Here is a 20,261-nt window from a genome sequence, read left to right on the forward strand (position 1 = left end):
TTTTACCTGTAATTATCTTAAAGCTTTAAATAAGTAAAAATAGTCCATTATAATATTCACACTAATATTCTTAAGTCATTTTCACAACAATCAATAAAGATGCAAGATGGCGCCAGTTGTGATATGAGAGATACGCAAGTAGCACCGGTTTCAGTTACCCAGGATGAGCGGACTTATATGAGACCGCTGTAGGGTTTTATTTATTAGCTCTAAAAAGGGAAATATTTAAGACTAACTATAACTGGTTATGATCAATAATAAATATTTAGATTATATCTTCGAATTAACTGTAGCAGAATCAATATTACAATTATTTGATCTGTCCGTCCACCGAGCAGACAATATAATCATTTATCGAGTCAAGGAACTATTATTTTCCTGGCCGAGGAAGAATAAACTGTCCTTCTTTGTGCAGTGCTAGCAGTAATTTAGCAAAATGTAACAAGGGTTCACACATTCATTGACTTCGAATTGTGAGCAGCAAACAGAGACAATCCGTTGTGAATATAAGGGATTTAATAAATGAAACTATCAGAATCAAGAAATCCAAAGAGCGATCCAGATTTATCCAGAGGTGAGTAAATGATAACAAAACTTACCTTTTTGAGTGGACTTTCTCATTCCGACACTGGCTCGTAGAAAAACTCTGCACTGTAATGTGTTGATCTCTCTCACAGACTTTTTACGCAGCCATATAACCGAAAAAGAAAGGCAAGGCAGATGAATCTGTAACGAGCGCTTCTGTACGTTGAGTATAAATTATTGAGTGTGCAAGGACTTGATGCCAAACTGGATGCTAGAGGATAAAGCCTTCATGTCACAGTCAGCTTTCCCATTCCATCAAATGCTCAAATATTTAACATGTCAGTACTAGACAGGATACAGAAGACCTTTTCGCTTTTCACAACAGCACAACACAGATGCTCACCTCAACCAAACAGATTAATAGGCCCAATCCCAATTCTATTTTATACCCCTTCCCCTTGTCCCTTGAAACAGAGTGTCAAGGGGTAGGGATGAAAATATTCCCCTAAGAATTGGGACACCACTACTATGCTGTCACACGTCATCATACGTCGTCTAGCTCCTACAATACACACACATATGCTGGTGAGCATTAGAGCCTTTAATTATCGTTCTATATTAATGCGCTGCTTACTGACACACACATCAGAGATCGCGTGAACGTGGAAAATGGAGGGGTAGGGGAAAGGGGAATATATATATATATTTATATTTGTATCAATGACACCTGATATTGTTATATTATTATTATTGTTATATTATTATTTTTTCTTAAATACTCATTTTATTTTACAGTAAAATATTACAATGGTAATATTTCTTATTTTGTTTAATATTTTTTATACATAATACATACATACATGTCAAAATACACTCAACTTGACCGCTTGTCTATTAGGGAACAAAGATGAATAAGGGATAAGGGGAGGTGTGCTGACCTGTATCTGAGTCAGGGTTTCCTTGTCTCCATAGGGACCAGGTGCGATCTCGGGAAACAGCGAGCAGAAGGTGTCCATTCGGGGAGAATGCCATCTGAGTGATGGTCAGGCTGTGGCAGGGCAGTGACTGAAGCTGTTTCCAGGAAGTTGTGCTCCACAGAAGAATGGCAGCATGTTCCGGTTTAGAGGCCTGTGACAAGACACATGTTGATCATGTAGATCTTTCACACCAGCATCCACAAGCAAGTCGTTCTTTTAGTGCTTTTTATCTGAACCGCAGAGCCTATTTGCAGCTCAGCCAGCAGTGTTAGAGAATAAACCTCACGTCCACAGCAAAGTCACCTGAGCCTGCAGGACCCCATCAGCTCCACCGAATAAACCTCACAATCTCCGCTCGAGCGTGAACAATGGCAGGTGACACGCAGAATGTGCTTTCATTCGGAAGGGTTTTGTGCGCGATCAGTGTGGGTTTGGCAGAACCACGGGGGCCAGACTGGGACACAAACCAATGATCTCCCTTCAACTGTCTCAAGAATGTGTCACACCGGCCGGAGGGCACGTAGGGCTGGTTAACCAACCCTGGTCATGCAAGTTCAATGTGTTTTTAATACGACATGCGGCTCATTACATCAAAGAGAAGGAAAATGTACTTACACATGGATGTTAGGGTCTAAATTGACACAAGCTTGTTAAAATGGCAAATGACTAAACATTTAAAACCACTTAAGGATCGGTGCAGCTTCAAGCATGCATGCTCTTCTGTGTTCTGTTATTACAGTCCACGGATACATTTGTGTGACACTAATGACCATCTGGTCACCCATGTGATTGTACCTTACATGCTGAAGCCACCACAGTCCTCGCAGAATTCGATGCCAGACAAAACATCTCAAAGCCGTGCCCATACCTGTGGAGAGAGTGACATGGAAAGAGGGTATGTTAATGAGGGCTCTGTCAGTACCTGCTCACAAATAAAGCCTGAGCACCGTGACAGGTTCAGAGAGACAGTCGGGGCGGTGATTCAAACACGACGGATGCTTGGTGTGTCAGGGCTGCCGTGCGTGCTCTCCTGTGCTTATGGGAGTGGAAGAAAGCCATGCGCTCTGGCAGCTATTAGCAGATTTGCTTAGTAATTTCCAGCACTGGATGAATAGCTCGGCAAGCCAGGCTGTCAAAGCCTTCAGCTGCTTACAGCTGTGCATGTAAATTATAACAGTTTATTCAGTGTCGCCTGTGTATCAAGGAAACTGGCTTTGAATTCTTATGAGCAAGATAAAAAAAATTGCAAATCTGTACATTTCAATTGATTGTAAATGCCTTGGGAGAGGCATGAATATTTAATTGTGAAAAATATTGTCAATGTGTAATAATTTTGCAAAACTTCTTGTGAATAATATGCCCATTTTTCCCACCAACCAGTGCAAAATACCACTAAGCATCCAATTCTGTTGTATATTGCCTACAGTTTCAGCAAATGTCAGAGTCATATGTCATTTTAGTGCAACACAGGCATTATTCTGGGCTAACAAAAGCTCGGGAAACTTAGGCCAGAAAATACTGTATGCAAGTAAGCAAACACTGGCACAAATGCTTGGCTAATGCATTGCAAACACCCCATTGAATTGCTGTGGCAGTAACTATCCTCAGTTCACAAGGGATCGATAGAGACTTCAAATATCGGAGCCATTAATCCGTATGCTATTCAGATATAAACATTTGAACAGTTTAAGCAAATCTGCTGCAGTGTTGTTTTTGTTAACTAAAACTATTTTTTTTTTAATTGTATTTTGCAAAATTGCCTTTTGTAGAATAATGATTATTTTAATCTCCACTGTTGTTTAAAAAATAAAACACATGCATAAAACAACTGGTAAATATCAGTGCTACATATTGGTTACTAGACACTTAAAAAATAATTGCTACTGCTTGTAAAATAAAATCATTATTATTATTATTATTATTACTATCAGTCAGTCTAAAGTTTATTCTAATATCCATTATAACACCCTTTGCAGTCTGACACATTTCAGATGTGAACGCAATGACACAACATCGAACTTGCATAACCAGAAGCATTAGCATACTTGCATACAATATTTTTGTGTCTTAGTTTGGCTGTAGAAAGTTAAGGAGAGATATATATATTTAATGAACAATTTTAGGCTTTTCCTGTATAGTGTCAAAGCATACAGGATTAATTATTCTTGTCATGAGCTCTAAATACCTATTACGCTGCATTATTTATATCACAGAAGCTGGTTAAGCAATAATGCGGTGCAGCATTAGTGCCAGCTGCAGAACAGCCAATGAGGGCAGACGAACACAAATGATAATTGATGGGAAACTCACAGCTTCTGTACCTCTGGCCACAGTGTGTTCTGCAAAAGGTCGTCCTCTGTCGGAGGCTCTGTCAATACACACACACGGAGTCACAAAATATAAACACAGTTATTATGGGAGATGAGCAGACACCTATAGGCTGTATTTTTCAATAGGCTCATATTTTAATTTAGCAACAGATACACAGACGAGCAATTTACTCAAAGCTGTTTGGAACAACGGCAGCTTTATCTACAATTTTCAATGGATGTTAGCTTTACCACATTCTATAAATCAAATTTGGCTCTCTTTATGCAAGCCTGAAATAATATTGTCTCATTTAGATATACAGACACTTATGCAACACATGCCCCATTTGAAATGGAATGGAGACCAAGCTTTTTTTTTTATTCATCCCTGGTTTGCAGTTTTATTTTAATTATTTCCCTCTTTGCCCCTCCAGAAGAAGCGAGATGGAGGGTGTGGTATTATTCCATTAGCAACTCTGTGTCCGCCTCATTGCGCTCCCCATCGCCCAGAGTCATCAATATTTTAACTTTGCAATTATATAAGCCTTCTTTCTAATTATGATTCCAGATTAAGGAGCTTTTTCAATCACATTGACAACGTTTTCCACTGTTAGCCTGGAGCAAGAGCGGCATAAACCCCCCTGCTTCAACACTCACCCTCCCCCCACCCCCCCTTATGCTGTAATAACATTTGTCTCCAGTATCTCTGATTCATGCCCCAGATACATTGATACATGCCCCAGAGAAAACAGTCTTTAATAACTGCTAGTCACAAATGTAGAATATCATTGTGTTTTCATGGAATAACCAAGGAACTGTCCACTTACAGTGTCTACCTGGTGTTGGTGAAGTTTTTGACTATTGCCATAAAGTCTGATGCATTTTATATTTCGTTTCAGGAAAGAACTGTCTACTTGGAGATAAAGAGGCCAATTGACTGAAATGAAAAAATGACCAACCACAGTTCATTTTTAATGCAATAGTTGAGGAAAAAAAGCAGGGAAAAAAACTATACACAAATACCAAATGAGTTTGAGAGGTTGAAAGTAGGATTCTTTATATTGGTCGGACAGGCTATTGAAATCTTCACTGTCCTGTTGAGGGCTCTGAGATGCCAGGTCACCTGTAAACACATGAGACGCCACAGTAAAGGTTAGCAACTGCCTCACCGCTCTCAGGATCAGCTCAATGCAAATTCTCCTGTGGTCAACGAATTCAAAGGGTTCATACCTTGAAACACGGCCTTGTTGGACAGGCCAAGGGCAGGAGTGCTGGCTCCCTCTGGGAGATCTGCTATTTCCTGAACACCCAGGAGACATAGACACATTGAAAAACCTCTCTATATAAACCCTTCTACTAGATTGCGAACTTGTTAAATTATGTCTGCAATGCAAGATACTCTATAACAACTGTTGTATAAAAGCAAAATTCTCACAAAATGAGAGCCAAAGAGCTCCACGTGATATTCTCCACAAGAGCCAAAGCGTTCCACGTGATATTCGCTAAATTACACAAGATCAACCTGAATTGAGAATCCCATTTATGTTGTCTCATTTACCATGACCTCAAGTTACAGAAAATGAAACTCCTTTAGCTATATATCTGAGAGCATGTGCATAAACATTAGGATTAAGATAATGGGAAAATGTGAGACTCATCTTAAAATCTCTCGCTGATCCAAGACAGCGCAAAGAGTAATTAAAACCCAGGTTTTATTTGATGCAACCAATTAAAGTTTAAAGATGAGATGATTCTAAGTACTTACATTACAGCCCAGCAGTTTCTTCACAGAGGTGCATGATATGTTAGCAATGTTCTCCACAAAATTCCTTGGAGCCTTGAACACCCGCAGGACTTTTTCATCTGCACCGGACACGAACTGAAAACACCCAACCATAGTCAGACACTGCATGTCATAACCGTGAATCTGCGGCCTTGAGATCTCATGCCAGGTAATCTGCAAATACAGAAAGCGTTGATCAACCGTAAAAGTCTGACGATGTATGCTCACTGGAAAACAAAGAGTTGACATATGTTTAAACCTCTGAGCATCCTTTTCTGGTCCAGGGTGTAAAGAGTCTGGTAGTTTGGTCTGATCCAACAGTGATGATAAACTCTCCCTCAGGGTCCCAGCTCAAGTCCTGCAGTGCGCCAAAGTGACCCGAAATGACCACACTAGGCCTCCATTCTCCCTGTGCAAAACAGAAGTCTCCATATTAATTTACTCCATTTAGTATATAAATCATAATACACTTGAATTTTGTCAGTTTTTATTAGGCAAACAGGAATGTTTGCATTAAAAGCTTTGCATTACTGACAGATGTTGTCAGTTACATCTGACCTGGTTGCTGTCACAGTGCCAGAGGTGCAGCGCTCCGTGAAAGGCATGAGCCAGAATCATAAAGCCGTCTGGACTCATCTGGCATCCATAGAAACCCAGGGTGTTTCCTCCAACTTCCCCAAAACGAACCTTAATGAGGAGTCAACGAGAAATAATGGAGAAACTAAATATTCAAACTATCCATATTATAGTGTACAACACCACAAATCAAACCTGAAACATTCTTGTAGGACTACTTAGAACTACCTGGTGAATTGGTAACCCATTGAGGGACTCAAACCTTCAATATTCTGGTTACCCACCCTGAGGTGCGTTTCTCATACAACAATGTAATTTGATGCTTAACTACCATAGTATGATGTATTGTTGGAAACATTAACAAGCTAGTTACGACTATATCCAGAAATTGTATTAACTTCATCACATATCCAATTTGATCGAACTACCTTGGTTCCAAATACACTCACTGGCTACTTAATTAGATACACCTTTTCAACTGCTCGTTAACAAATCTAATTCAGCCAAATACATGGCAGCAACTAAATTCATAAAAGCATGTAGACATGGTCAAGTCAATCTACTCCAATCAAGCATCAGAATGGGGAAGAAAGGTGATTTAAGTGACTTGGCATTGTTGTTGGTGCCAGACGGGCTAGTCTGAGTATTTCAGTAACTGTTGATCTACTGGGATTTTCACACACAACCATCTCTAGTGTTTACCGAAAATGGTCCAAAAAGAGCAAATATCCAGTGATCGGCAGCTCCGTGGGTCAGAGGAGAATGGTCAGAATGATTCAAACTGAGAGAAAGGCAACCTCGAAGCAGAGGGGCGACAGCAGCAGAAGACCAAACCGGGTGATACTTCTGTCAGCTAAGAACAGGAAACTGAAGCTACAGTTTGCACAGGCTCACCAAAATTGGGCAATACAGTTGCCTGGTCTGATTTATATAGCTTATTTTGCTCAAGAGCTTGATCCAAAAGAAGCTGTGCTTCTCACCACAGACTGAGAGCTGCAGTTCCAACCACACAACATTGTGAAGCTGTTGATTAATGTTCGTTGGAACTATGGTTTTGGGAAACACTGAATTGCTAAAGTACGTTGGTAACAACAGGACTCTCTTTAAACTAACAATGTTTTTTGGAACCTCAGATCTTTACCTACAGTCCCTTAGAACGGTGGTATTGTGGACTGTCTTCCACTCTGAAATCCTGTCTGAAGTGGTTATAAATTATATTATTTGTTCCTTTGATTATACAGTAAGAATTACATTATGCTGTGGCTGTTATGAGTTAATTGCCTGGGGTGGCTAAAATACAATTCCAAAGAGGACATTTATATGAAAACAAAAACCTTGGAACTACACTCTGCGCTCTCCATCATGTTCTTGATGGTGAGCGTTTGATAAGAGAGGCCTTCGCTGGTGTCACTGCCCCCGATAAACTGGCTGGTCAAGCAGGCCACTAATTAGAAGTCATGAATCCTGAGCAATCCGAGTTGAGAGTCTACAGCTGTCCTCCATCTCCGTTAAGTAACAGTCTGAGGACACCAATTAATCATGCCGACAAGCGAAAAGCACGGTGTATGCAAAGAGGAGACTATTAAATGAGAAATAAATTGTGTTTGCTTCCTTTGAATGCATTAATGTGATGTTGAATGTAATCACGCACGCATTAAATCAAATGTGAGCCTCGGAAAGCTGGGAGACAAAATGGTCACATGAAGAATGAATCAGTGTAAACTCCCCTGACTGGGCTGGGCTATGAATACCAAAGCAATGTAATTGTTTTTCAGCAAACTGTAGCACGGCTTGCCCTCCGTCTGGCCCGTGTCTAACATGCTTAATGCTGCTCGAGTGTCTCACGGTAATGGGGGAAGTGAGTCGTGCTGCGGAGCAAGCGGTAACATTGTATAAAACAAGATAATTAGTCATGATTATGCCATCAGCGATAACCTGCCTTTACTTTTATTTATGATTGTGCGCAAGCAAAGACTGATACTCCAGCCTCAACATCTGCATTGCCAATACACACTCAGCGGGTGAAGAAATTATTTTGTAATTTAATCAAATCACACTTTCAACTGTGAAAAGGAGGTATGAAAATTTCAGTTGACAGCCATCGCAGTGGTGTTTCCTGTTGACCTTGAGCAGGACAAGACATTTCCAGCAGCCGTGTTAAGAGCAGCAGTGATTCCTCACGCTCAGGGGTGTCACCGCTCAATGATTCAAGTCTTTTGTCATGCCCAGCAGAGCATGCCTCAAAGATATTGCCAGATAAGGTGGCTAGCTTAAGCTCTTCAACAAAACGACAACACTAGATGGACAAATCAGCCATCTAATGCTGAGATTTTAACACCGCCACAAGACATGCAGGACAGTTCAGACAGAGACACGTTGCCTGGAAAACAGATTCAAAACTAAATCCACAAACCATCAAACGGTAAGGGCTATCAACATTTTAACGCTCCCATGTACACCAATAGAAAGATATTTGAGATGCCCTTCACAAGCGTATCCTACGGAGTGAATATGGCGGAACTAATGACTGCGATAAAGAGAGCCCTTCACTTTGAATGGCATGGATCTCTGCGAGCCATTCTGGAAAGAGTGATGCAACATTAACCAGATTGATTTTGAATTCCGTCCACATGGCTACTCGTATATCACGGCCAAATCTCATGGGTGAAATGTGCAATCACTCTTGTTTAGGGAAGGAACACCAATATGGATCTGTGGCACGATGTGTGTTGTAACACAAACCACACTGTTTTGGATGGGATTTGTACGAAACCAAACAATTCAGGGGAGTGACGAAACTCTTGAGGTTGGGATCCTGGAAATCAAACAGCGCCCACAATGATGTGGTCTAGAAGTTACAGATCTTGGCCGGTAGCCAAAAGATTGTAGGTTCTTGTAGCTCAACTGGTATCAATAACAATGGCAAGATTCCCACTTAAAAAAATTAACACTTTAGATAGAACCTATGAGAAATGGGTACACGTAGGTTTGAAGCCCAGCAGAAGCAATCCATGAACTATCAGCCTTCTGCCCTTGAAAGGTACTTAGCACCGGTTGCTCCAGAGTGATTCAATAAGTATACTGCAAGTCACTGTGGATAAAAGCGTTTGCTAAATGACTGCTTGGATTATCTTGCACTTTATCTTGAACTACAAGATAAAGGTAATCGCTACCAGACAAACTAATGCTTTACTCATGGTTTAATTCCTGTGGAGAATGAGATGAGGATTCGGGAGACTGAAAGTGAGCAATCCAACTATGATGGATACTGAGAGCAGCTCAATAGTATGTCAATTCTAGGTGATGTGGGTGTGGGTCATGAGGTCTAGAGGTTAAAGATTTTTCATGGTAACTCATCCGTTCTCTCTTCTGGGCTATCAGGGAAAATAAACCATTAGCACAACACTAATGGCTCACAGAGTCTCAAAATGGTCCCTGCAGTCCCCCCACACTGCTCACTGGCAACATGACTTTTTAGGAGGGTGTAGTTTACACAGCGGTTTGCCTGGCCACTCTACTGCAAACCAGCTCTCCACTAAATCTGACCAATTAGGCTAATCATTATGGAGGAGACTCTTCTTTGTGGATGCGTTAATTAGCCAAAGTGATGGTGGTCATTTTCTGCTTAGCAGGGCACTTGCAGTAAGTCCATAACTGTGCCATGAAGGCAAGTTTTAGTTAACATAAACTGCCATATTTATGAACAAGTAATTATTGCAAGTTCAATGGTTAAAGCCTTTTCACACCAAATGCAAGATTAAAAAATTTAAACTATAGCAAAACTAATGTAATGTATGGAATTTAATCAAAGATCAGCAGCAAAAACAATCAGTAAAGTGACATTAAATAGTATTCTTTAAATGTATTATTTAGTTATTGGATGTTTTATGTTTGTATTTCCTTGAGCATTTTAATTTGAGAAATATAGAGGAGTAAAGTGCAGTTGTAGAAATCTTAATTTGCACTGTTGCAGAAATCTACCCAATAATGATTTATGTATATTAAATTATAAAGTTATCATAAATGTGTGTGTGTATATATATATATATAAATAATATATATATATATATATATATATATATATATATATATATATATTAAATTACAGATTTTTATACATATTAAATTATAGATTTATATATATTAAATTACAAAGATATAAATAAAATATAATATCTGCCAGGCACTCATCCACATCTGATAACCCAGTTCACACCTACCTCCTATCATAGGCCCTTTACCACTCTATACAGAAGAGACATGCAGTGCAGAAAATAACAGATGCAGAACAACCCCACTGCATCCAGGTACAACACAAGACCTGAAACCAACCTCTTTCTTCCTACAACTACAACTCACTGTCTTTCATTTTTAATTGGACTTAAGACATGCCTTAGTACGACAAAGCATGTGCGTCATCATACAACATGCCAAGTGTCAGAATCAGGAGCCATTGATCTGAGCCCAGAGTGTGCACCTATGTCTGTATGCCAAGATCAAAGTGAGTAGCTCTTATTAATCAACCACGAAGTCAAGCCTGTTATCTGCTGCTGCAATGCCAATCAAAACGTCCTATTATGACTGAAGTGAAAAAACATAGTTTTAAGGTTATCTGAGGTATCGCCATCCCATTTCTGAGAGAAACTCACCAATCATTCACAGTCCCTCACACAGATGGCAGAGAACAAGCTTATCTGAGCAATTCTCAGTGTGTGGGTTAAATTTGACACAGTTAGCAGAGAATGGGCAGATGTTCCCTGCATTACCCATAGAGCGTAACAGCAGAGGAGCTTGTGCAGCACTTCCTGCCGCTGCTGTGGATTCTAGAAGTCCATGACTGGCAACCAGAGAGTCTATGAAAGACAGGAAGGAAATGACCTCAGGATGGGGTTATTTCTTTCCAGGAGCTTGATCTGTACGCTCAGATTAAAAAAAAAAACAGAGGAGATTGAAGCCATTGACGTAGGGTCTGCAATGGGAGACATCTTGAGTCTAGAACTAGATCTTGTGCCAATTTAAAGTCTTTATGCAAGTTTTCATTCTGATTTTAAAATACTTTTATTAGTTTATAAGGCACTACATGGTCTTGCATCCAGACTACCTTTTAAAAATGCTTTCTGTCTATAAACCTCGAAGGTCCCACAGATCATCTGGTTCCTCTCTTATTTGGTGATGCTGCTTACAGTCATTATGCTCCATGCCGATGGAGGAAATGAGAGGTGCAGAAAATATCGATATTTTTAAACATGAATTAAAAACCCTGTTATTTAGTCTGGCTTTTATGTGGTGCTGTAACTTTTTATTCAAGTATTTATATTTATTTTATTTATTAGCATCATTATAATTTATGTTCTTTCTTTTTGTTGATTTTTATTTTATTGTATTCTATTATTTTACTTTTATTATGAACTACTTTAATGTTATTTTCATTGCTTGTATTTTGTGTCAGTTACTTGTTTATGTTTGTACAGCACTTTGAAGTGCACTGGATTGGATTTAAAAGGTGTTTATGAAAAAAGGTTAGATTTTTTTTTTTTTTTATCCCATAATTTCCCGCCCTTTCTTTATTGGACACATACAGAAACTCTGAAAGGCTGGAACTGAAGCTAAATTCCTTAGATATGTCTTCTGGAAATTCACACGCATTCTACTCCACCTTCAAAATTTTTCCAATATCAGTATTTAGTAAACAAGATGACTTTACCAGCTCCATTCACATCCCTGAATCCTCCTCTGGCCCCCATAAGATCATGGTCTTGTCCATTGAGGCAGACAGCAGCTTCAGGGGCTGTTCCACTAAGTCACCTGCAGGGGGAGACATCAAGTAACAAAATAGAGGCAGAGACTGGATAAATCCAAATAAAATATGCAAACAATATCAATGAAAATTCATATAATTTCACAGTAAATTAGAGCGATATGAAGAAACAAAAGAAACAAAATCAGCGCATGCTCACTGATCACAAAATAAAAGCATGCAGGAATACCTTTGACACATGGAGGTTGCCAGTGAACTCCATAAACCCAGTTTTCATGGCCAGCCAACACTGTTTCAAGAGTCACAGCAAACTCTAGAGCAGAAAGAAATAAGCAACGAGGAGCAGATTATTATCCTTACACATTTTTCATTACTTAAATCTTTACTAGACAAATAAAATTTTTTCTTGCATTTGGTTCTGGCAAGTTCATTTTTGGACCCTGATTATAAAACATTGTATACGTAATCCTTGATTTTTTATACAGGCCAAGACATGGTTTCAAAACAGATAATCAAGCAACTAATCAACTCAACAATAACCAAATTCTATAAGTCATCACACAACTAAATTACAATCATGCAAAACCTCCAGCCTCACCATCTCCAGACACTTGAAAAACATTCTCCTTCATTTTGATAACAGCCTCAGTCTGCTGGTTTGGTTCAGTGGCAGTCTTGGCAAACAGTCTCCACACTCTGATCAGGCAGTCCTGCGAACAGCTGGCTAGCCAGAGCTCTCCATCTACACATTAAGCAGTGAAAAAATGTGAGAGTGAAAAAAACAATACTGGCTCCTTAGGATGGTGCATTTGATATCCTTGGGACTACTTCACTGCCAGTACTGTATCATATGTATTAAATGGGTCTGTGACTTCAACTCTTATGCCAAAATTCACAAAGCATGTGCACATCATATTTCACCCCACAATTGCTTTGATGTTTTACATTTGAGTTTGTTTGTAATTCTCATTATTTCTTAAGACAATGTTTATTGCTGTAATACAGCAATGAGAATAGTCCTGTCAGAGCCAATTAAAATCAGCTTAAGATGTGCATAAACACACAAACATTTTAATTTACTGCATCACAGTAATGAGAAGTGCTAGACCACATTCTACTTTTCTATGTGGCTTTATCGCCAATTAAAAAAGGAAATTGATTACATCTTTTAGTAAGAAAGAAGCAACTAAATAGTCAATTTATTTAACTAATCTTTAGGAAAATATTTTTGTGGAAACCATGTTCCATTTTTTCAGGATTCTTCAATTAAGAGTTCAAAATAACAGCATTTATTTAAAATAGAAATGTATGTAACAATATAAATTTTGCTACTGACATTTTCAATTAATTAAACGCAATTAAAGTATTAATTAAAAAAAAAAAACTGACACCAAACCTTTGATTATCCGTATAAATACTAAAATATAATACTAATATTATACTCTCTCCCACCTGCAATACCACGACTGAGGTGCCCTTGAGCAAGGCCCCGAACCCCAACTGCTCCCCGGGCGCCGCAGCATAAATGGCTGCCCACTGCTCTGGGTGTGTGTTCACTGTTTGTGTGTGTTCACTGCTGTGTGTGTGCACTTTGGATGGGTAAATGCAGAGCACTAATTCTGAGTATGGGTCACCATACTTGGCCACACGTCACTTCACTCATTTAATATAAGTCCTACCTTTAGTGGCCCACTCCACACATCGGACCCAATCCTCATGTCCTGTCAGAGTCAGAAGCCTCTGAAACTAAACACACCCACAGGTAACATTCACACACCCACACAACACACAAAATGTGAACGGCATTAATATAAAGCAAAGACACCTGACAATCTTACCTGTCCATTTAGCTGCACATACAGGTGAACTCTGCTGTCATCTCCCCCACAGGCGAGTACTGGAACTACAAGAGATGTAATTATCCTCTTCATTCACATGGACACACCAGGCAGACAAGTCACTAAGTCTATTCACGGCATCTAGAAGCGAAATACAGCTACAGTCCAGACGTGAATAATGTAAGAGGCAGGCTAATGTCGCCCCAGGACATATTTAAAGCACAGAATGAGATTTTAACACGATAGGGCTGGACAATACAGCAAATCAACATGGAGCAGCGGGCGCAGCTTACCTCTGCTGCCTGGCAACAGCGCCAAGGAGACATCCATCATGAACCCGCTCCCAAAAGATACGGTCTGGAGGCATTCAGCTAATGAAGAGAACAGAAACACCTCACATGAAAATGAACCCGTCCAACTCATGATGAATTCTAATTAAAAAAAATAATAACTTATTTTAAATTAGGCTATTATTAAAGGGGTCATATGATGCTATTTTAAAGATCAATATTTTGTGTATTTTGTGTAACAGAATATGCTGACATGCTTTAATGTTCAAAAAGCACATTATTTTTCAAATACTGTACATTATTGTAGGTCCTCTATGCCCCGCCTCTCTCAAACATGTAGTTTTCAACAAAGCCCCCTCCTTTGACAAACGCAGTCTGCTCTGATTGGCCAGCTGAACCAGTGCATTGTGATTGGCCGAACACCACAAGCACGCGTCGGAAATGTAACGCCCCTTACCATAATTGCGACCGTCAGCTTTCAAAGTAAATATCAAGACTTATTATATATAAGTTAATAATGTCGTTAGTTTTACCATCAGTTCAAGCCCGAAAGGGCAACAGAGTCGCGTGACACAGTGATGATGCAGTACACAAGCCGCGGTTAAGACAACTGACGTGCTATGATTTCTGACAGGCAGTTCACTCTCCTGTGTTGTGACCCTGTTCCCCTCACACACACACACACACACACGACGCGTTACTCTGCGCTGCGCAAAACTCCACATTTGAACAGTCAATAGCAAATACTTAAACTAACTTTTTTTAGAAATAGCCTTTGTGCACAGCCAGCCTTGTACTCTTCTAGGTTCAAAAAACTGTTGTTCATAAAATGCGTTGCACAAATTCGAACATCTGGGTTGGGTTGTGCTGTTCTGTTGTAAATAATGATTCCTAATTGCATCTACTTCCGGAAGGCCAAATAAAGTGCTTTTGCTTTCGCACTGAAACACACAGCGTCTCCCTGACATGACTTTATCAACACTACTGCTGTTCCTGAAACCACGCCTTCTTTCTTTGCGTGCACATTTGGGCGGCATTATGCTAATATTTCCACATAGTGACGTAGACATGTGGGGGCGTGTTAGAATGAGCCGTTTTAGGAGGGTGTGGTTGACTCTTAACTTTTATAAAGAATATCTATTTGGATTTGAGACTTTAGTCTTTGCAACTTTACAGATCTTCTTTATGCACCAAGAGCTTGTAACACTCCAAAGAGAAAGGAAAACTTGAACTCGCATCATATGACCCCTTTAATCCAAAAGCATATTTTGAAATTAGACAATCACCCTGACAACCTGAAATCATCTCCTGAGCTAATTTTAAAAATAATGCACTCAAAAGAAGCAGGTTTCTGCGTATTGGCAGACAGCTCATTAGATAGCGGTCATTTGAATGTTAGATGAATGATGCAACTCATCATCGTGTGACTTGAAAGTCTGTCAAAACCATGCAGAAATATTGCATTTACCCTACTGTATATCGCTTTTCACACAACACTTTTTAAAATGTCTCTGAAATATCACTTTCTTTCTGAACAGTAAGTACGGACATCAGAAATAAAGCAGTAGGAATGATCAAATGATGCCTGTGCTTTCTAATTGTTCCTTAGGGAGACACATGGAATTAGAATTAGAGTTAAGATGATTTTTGATCATGATGAGCTTCTTCTTATTACAAGTGATGGTGACTTGTATAAAAAAAAAAAAGTCAATAAACACATGGCATTTATACGGTACATATATTAGATATAGGGGTCAAAGACGAAAAGGGGTTTTCAAGCATCAAAACAATAAAAGCTGTTAGATTTAGCTGTAGTTGGCTGAGCAAAGGTTTGGGTGGCAAGCCAATGTATTAGATTTCTCTAATACATAAAATAAGTTTAGGGAGACACATGGAATTAGAATTAGAGTTAAGACGATTTTTGATCATGATGAGCTTCTTCTTATTACAAGTGATGGTGACTTGTATAAAAAAAATAAAAAAAAGTCAATAAACACATGGCATGTATACGGTACATATATTAGATATAGGGGTCAAAGACGAAAAGGGGTTTTCAAGCATCAAAACAATAAAAGCTGTTAGATTTAGCTGTAGTTGGCTGAGCAAAGGTTTGGGTGGCAAGCCAATGTATTAGATTTCTCTAATACATAAAATAAGTAAGCTTGACCAGAGTTCTCGTGGGGAGAAACATTTCTGAAGGCAGTAGTTCTTCAAAGAATCTTAACCCTTGTAAGAGTCCTAGCTTCTCCCAGAGTTCTGTCTGTGAGACAGAACTTTATACTGGTAACAAATGGCCTTCAAACAATAGACTGATACTATTAGGACCTCCTACTGGAGAGACAGGATAGAAGGGCCATCCTGTGTATTTGGTTTACACTTTTACAGATTACATCAGGAAAGAGTCACAAGGTGACATATCAGATGTTGATTAAACAAGAAAGAACTATACACAAATACACAAAATCCTTCAAATCTTAATACAGCTTTAAATTTTGTCCCGTTTAATGATTTCTCTAATACATAAAATAAGTAAGCTTGACCAGAGTTCTTGTGGGGAGAAACATTTCTGAAGTCAGTAATTCTTCAAAGAATCTTAACCCTTGTAAGAGTCCTAGCTTCTCCCAGAGTTCTGTCTGTGAGACAGAACTTTATACTGGTAACAAATGGCCTTCAAACAATAGACTGATACCATTAGGACCTCCTACTGGAGAGACAGTATAGAAGGGCCATCCTGTGTATTTGGTTTACACTTTTACAGATTACATCAGGAAAGAGTCACAAGGTGACATATCAGATGTTGATTAAACAAGAAAGAACTATACACAAATACACAAAATCCTTCAAATCTTAATACAGCTTTAAATTTTGTCCCGTTTAATTTGACTTTTTCTGAGCAAAAAATTATAACTGTCATACATTTTACTATGACATACAGAAAAAAAACATTCAGTGTAACAATAGTTCATATACTAAAAAATCTTGTCAGGTGTATTTAGAACAAGAATCATTAGATGACATTAAAAGACTCTGTTTAAGGATCACAGTGCTGCCCGCAAAAACTAATTTATTGTCAATTCAAATCTTTACCACTATCCATCAAACAATTAGGTTTTACCCATTTGTCAGCAAGAAGTTTTTAATCATTTAAACTATAATAAAATTTAGTATGATTATGTATTCTTTTATACACTTTATTAAGTACAGGTCAGAACAAGTATGTTGTATGTTTGATGCAGACACCAAAATGGGACGTCTTGTCTTTCACCCACAGACAAAGTCTTTAAAATGTCTTTACTGTCAACTTAATGTATTCTTGCAGAATAAAAATAAATCTTACTGACTTCCAAACCTTTGAGTACAGTAGTGCATATTAAATATATACACATTTAGAATTGTTGTATTTGTTGTACTATTTGCTTTCTGTTGATCTTGGTTGCTGACATCCAAGGAAAATTCTACTGTATCTCTGTGATGACAAATAAACTGATTTTGAACTACCTTATAAGCACTGAATTTGAATTTTAAACGCTCCTTAATTTACAAGAATCAACCAGCAGATGTCAGGCTTGGAGAATTTTAAAAAGTCCTTATTCAAAAGCAAACATTAAAAAAAAAACTTAAAGAACTTGCATTGACTGAGTATTTTAAATCTAGACTCTTATGATGAACAGAAATCTCACTTCCTATCTTACCTGTATCAGAGCTGCACGTCCAGAGTTTAACAGAGGAGTCAGAAGATGCTGAGGCCACCAGTAATTGAGAGGAGGACAGAGACATGGCATCCACTGCACACACGGGCCCTGAGTGTCCCGAACACACTGCACATGCTGTGAACTGCAGCAGAAGATGGACAAACTCAACTCATTTTTTTTTTTTTACTTTTGTGAATATCCATTTAGACAGATTTACAGATCACAGATTTGAAGTCCATAACTGACCAAGCTGGGTCATTCCTGTTCTACGGTTTTAATCATGCTGCAGAATTCATTTTATCAAACAGGATGATTTGACAAACAGTGTGACCATTCCATTCCAAATCCATTGCTAAAACCGCTTGTGCTGTTGTTTTCCCACCAGATATAATGAGGATTATGCCATTGAGGATATGGGCAAATTGCAACAAAGCTATTAAGTTAAGAAATCAATTAGTTACAAATATTTATAATTGTGACAACTAGTTACATCACGTTAGAATTATAAGAGTGTTATCACCAAGGGCTAGCTTAACATAATGGATTTGTCGCAACTGGTTGCTATTCAAAAGATATTCCAAAAGATGGAAAGGGATATTGAAATCCGGTGGAAAGTTATATAAAGACCAGTTTTTTGTTTTTTTTAAGGCAGCTTGAAATTCACCTTCAAGTTTATGTTAAAAACAAATCTTTAAAAGCTGTTGATTTATTACTTAATATTTTATCCAATGTATTGCATAACAGAAACGACCCAATTATGTTGTCAGCATAAGTGTTCATATTTACTCTTGTTATTGTACACACATACCTTCCCATCCTGCTTCTCCCAGACAATAACATGATTATCTGACCCACCAGATACCAGCTGGGTTTCCGGACCTGCAGAAATCTTTGTTTGTATTTTGTCTGACAGTGACAGACAATTGAATAATGTCTATGCATGAAGATAAAAGACTTCACACTTGTTCAAACCTCTGAAATTGAAATATCTGTCAACAGCCTATTTGACATTTCTTAATGATGGTCAAAGTAAAAGACTTACTGCAGTCTTGTTTATGAACCCACTGGACAGCATTCACTCTTCCAGTGTGTTTATTCAGCACCTCAACAATCCTTATTTCCTGATAACAATTAATAAACAAAATCTAGATAAGACACACCTGTCACACTTTCAGTCAGTTGTCACAGATCTTATTTGACAGTTTATCAAACACTAAAGACATTTACTATGAAACTACTCGATCAGAAGAATGTATACTCTAAACACAGGTTCGAGTTCACAGTCTGCACATCACTGCATTAAAGAATCGGAACTTGTAAGTGCATATGTAAGTATAATAACCTGCCACGGAGCATCAGCATCACCTCAGCTAAATCAAGTGAACAATCATACAGTCAGTACCTGTGGATTATAAAGGGCAACTGAATTACATGTCCCGAATGCGATAAGACCTCCTCTGTATGGCAAGCCGTTTTGACTTTTATTCATTCTCAGGATATGAATTCTTGATATCAACAATTCAATTTTTACTAGTTAAAACGTTAATTCTTGATATCAAGAATTAGATTTCTACTAGTAACAATTGCTATTTTTGATATCAGCAACTACATTTCCACTAGTAACAATGTTAATTCTTGATATCAACAATTACTTTTCAACTAGTAAAAACTATAATTCTTGATATCTGTAATTGTATTTTCACTAGTTAAATGTCACCATAGGCTGCCATTCAAAATCAATTGTTGATATCAAGAACTGATTTCTTACTAGTTGAAATTCCAATTTCACATATCAGAAATACAATTCTTACTAGTAAAAACCTTTATTTTTGATATCAGTAATCACGTGGTTACTAGTACAGAAGTCTATTCTTGATATCAACAATTTAATTGTCACTAGTGACAATCAAATTGTTGATATCAAGAAGAAACATCCGTACTAGTAACCATGTGATTACTGATATCAAAAATAAAGGTTTTTACTAGTAAGAATTGTATTTCTGATATGTGAAATTGGAATTTCAACTAGTAAGAAATCAGTTCTTGATATCAACAATTGATTTTGAATGGCAGCCTATGGTGACATTTAACTAGTGAAAATACAATTACAGATATCAAGAATTATAGTTTTTACTAGTTGAAAAGTAATTGTTGATATCAAGAATTAACATTGTTACTAGTGGAAATGTAGTTGCTGATATCAAAAATAGCAATTGTTACTAGTAGAAATCTAATTCCTGATTTCAAGAATTAACATTTTAACTAGTAAAAATTGAATTGTTGATATCAAGAATTCATATCCTGAGAATGAATAAAAGTCAAAAGGGCTTGCCATACCTCTGCCCCATGACACAACATTAGAAGTGCGATTAGCACAACAAGAGACATTACATGTGTCTATTCTGGGCGCTGCCATTTTCGACGCTGCTGTGTGTTACAATTAAAAAGAACCGGGAGAATATGCCACGATAGTAGTTCCTGAAAGAGTTATTTAAAAATACGTTTCTCTAAAA

At 38.2% G+C, this 20,261-nt stretch overlaps 1 protein-coding gene across 1 annotated transcript; it reads right to left on the bottom strand.

The window, feature by feature from the left end:
• Window positions 1-1,419: 1,419 nt before the first annotated feature.
• On the bottom strand, window positions 1,420-20,170 carry LOC107556355 (elongator complex protein 2-like). Its single transcript, XM_016239451.1, is given in 19 exon segments — window positions 1,420-1,653; window positions 2,298-2,370; window positions 3,813-3,871; window positions 4,837-4,934; window positions 5,042-5,111; window positions 5,577-5,768; window positions 5,854-6,003; window positions 6,153-6,281; window positions 11,875-11,975; window positions 12,158-12,241; window positions 12,527-12,670; window positions 13,608-13,674; window positions 13,767-13,831; window positions 14,060-14,137; window positions 17,749-17,890; window positions 18,557-18,627; window positions 18,791-18,869; window positions 19,151-19,203; window positions 20,086-20,170. Coding segments are annotated over 19 exon segments (1,968 nt in total). The 5' UTR covers window positions 20,165-20,170.
• Window positions 20,171-20,261: the final 91 nt, after the last annotated feature.

This window comes from Sinocyclocheilus grahami, unplaced genomic scaffold, assembly GCF_001515645.1.
Source record: "Sinocyclocheilus grahami isolate Dianchi unplaced genomic scaffold, SAMN03320097.WGS_v1.1 scaffold566.1, whole genome shotgun sequence".
NCBI lineage: Eukaryota > Metazoa > Chordata > Actinopteri > Cypriniformes > Cyprinidae > Sinocyclocheilus > Sinocyclocheilus grahami.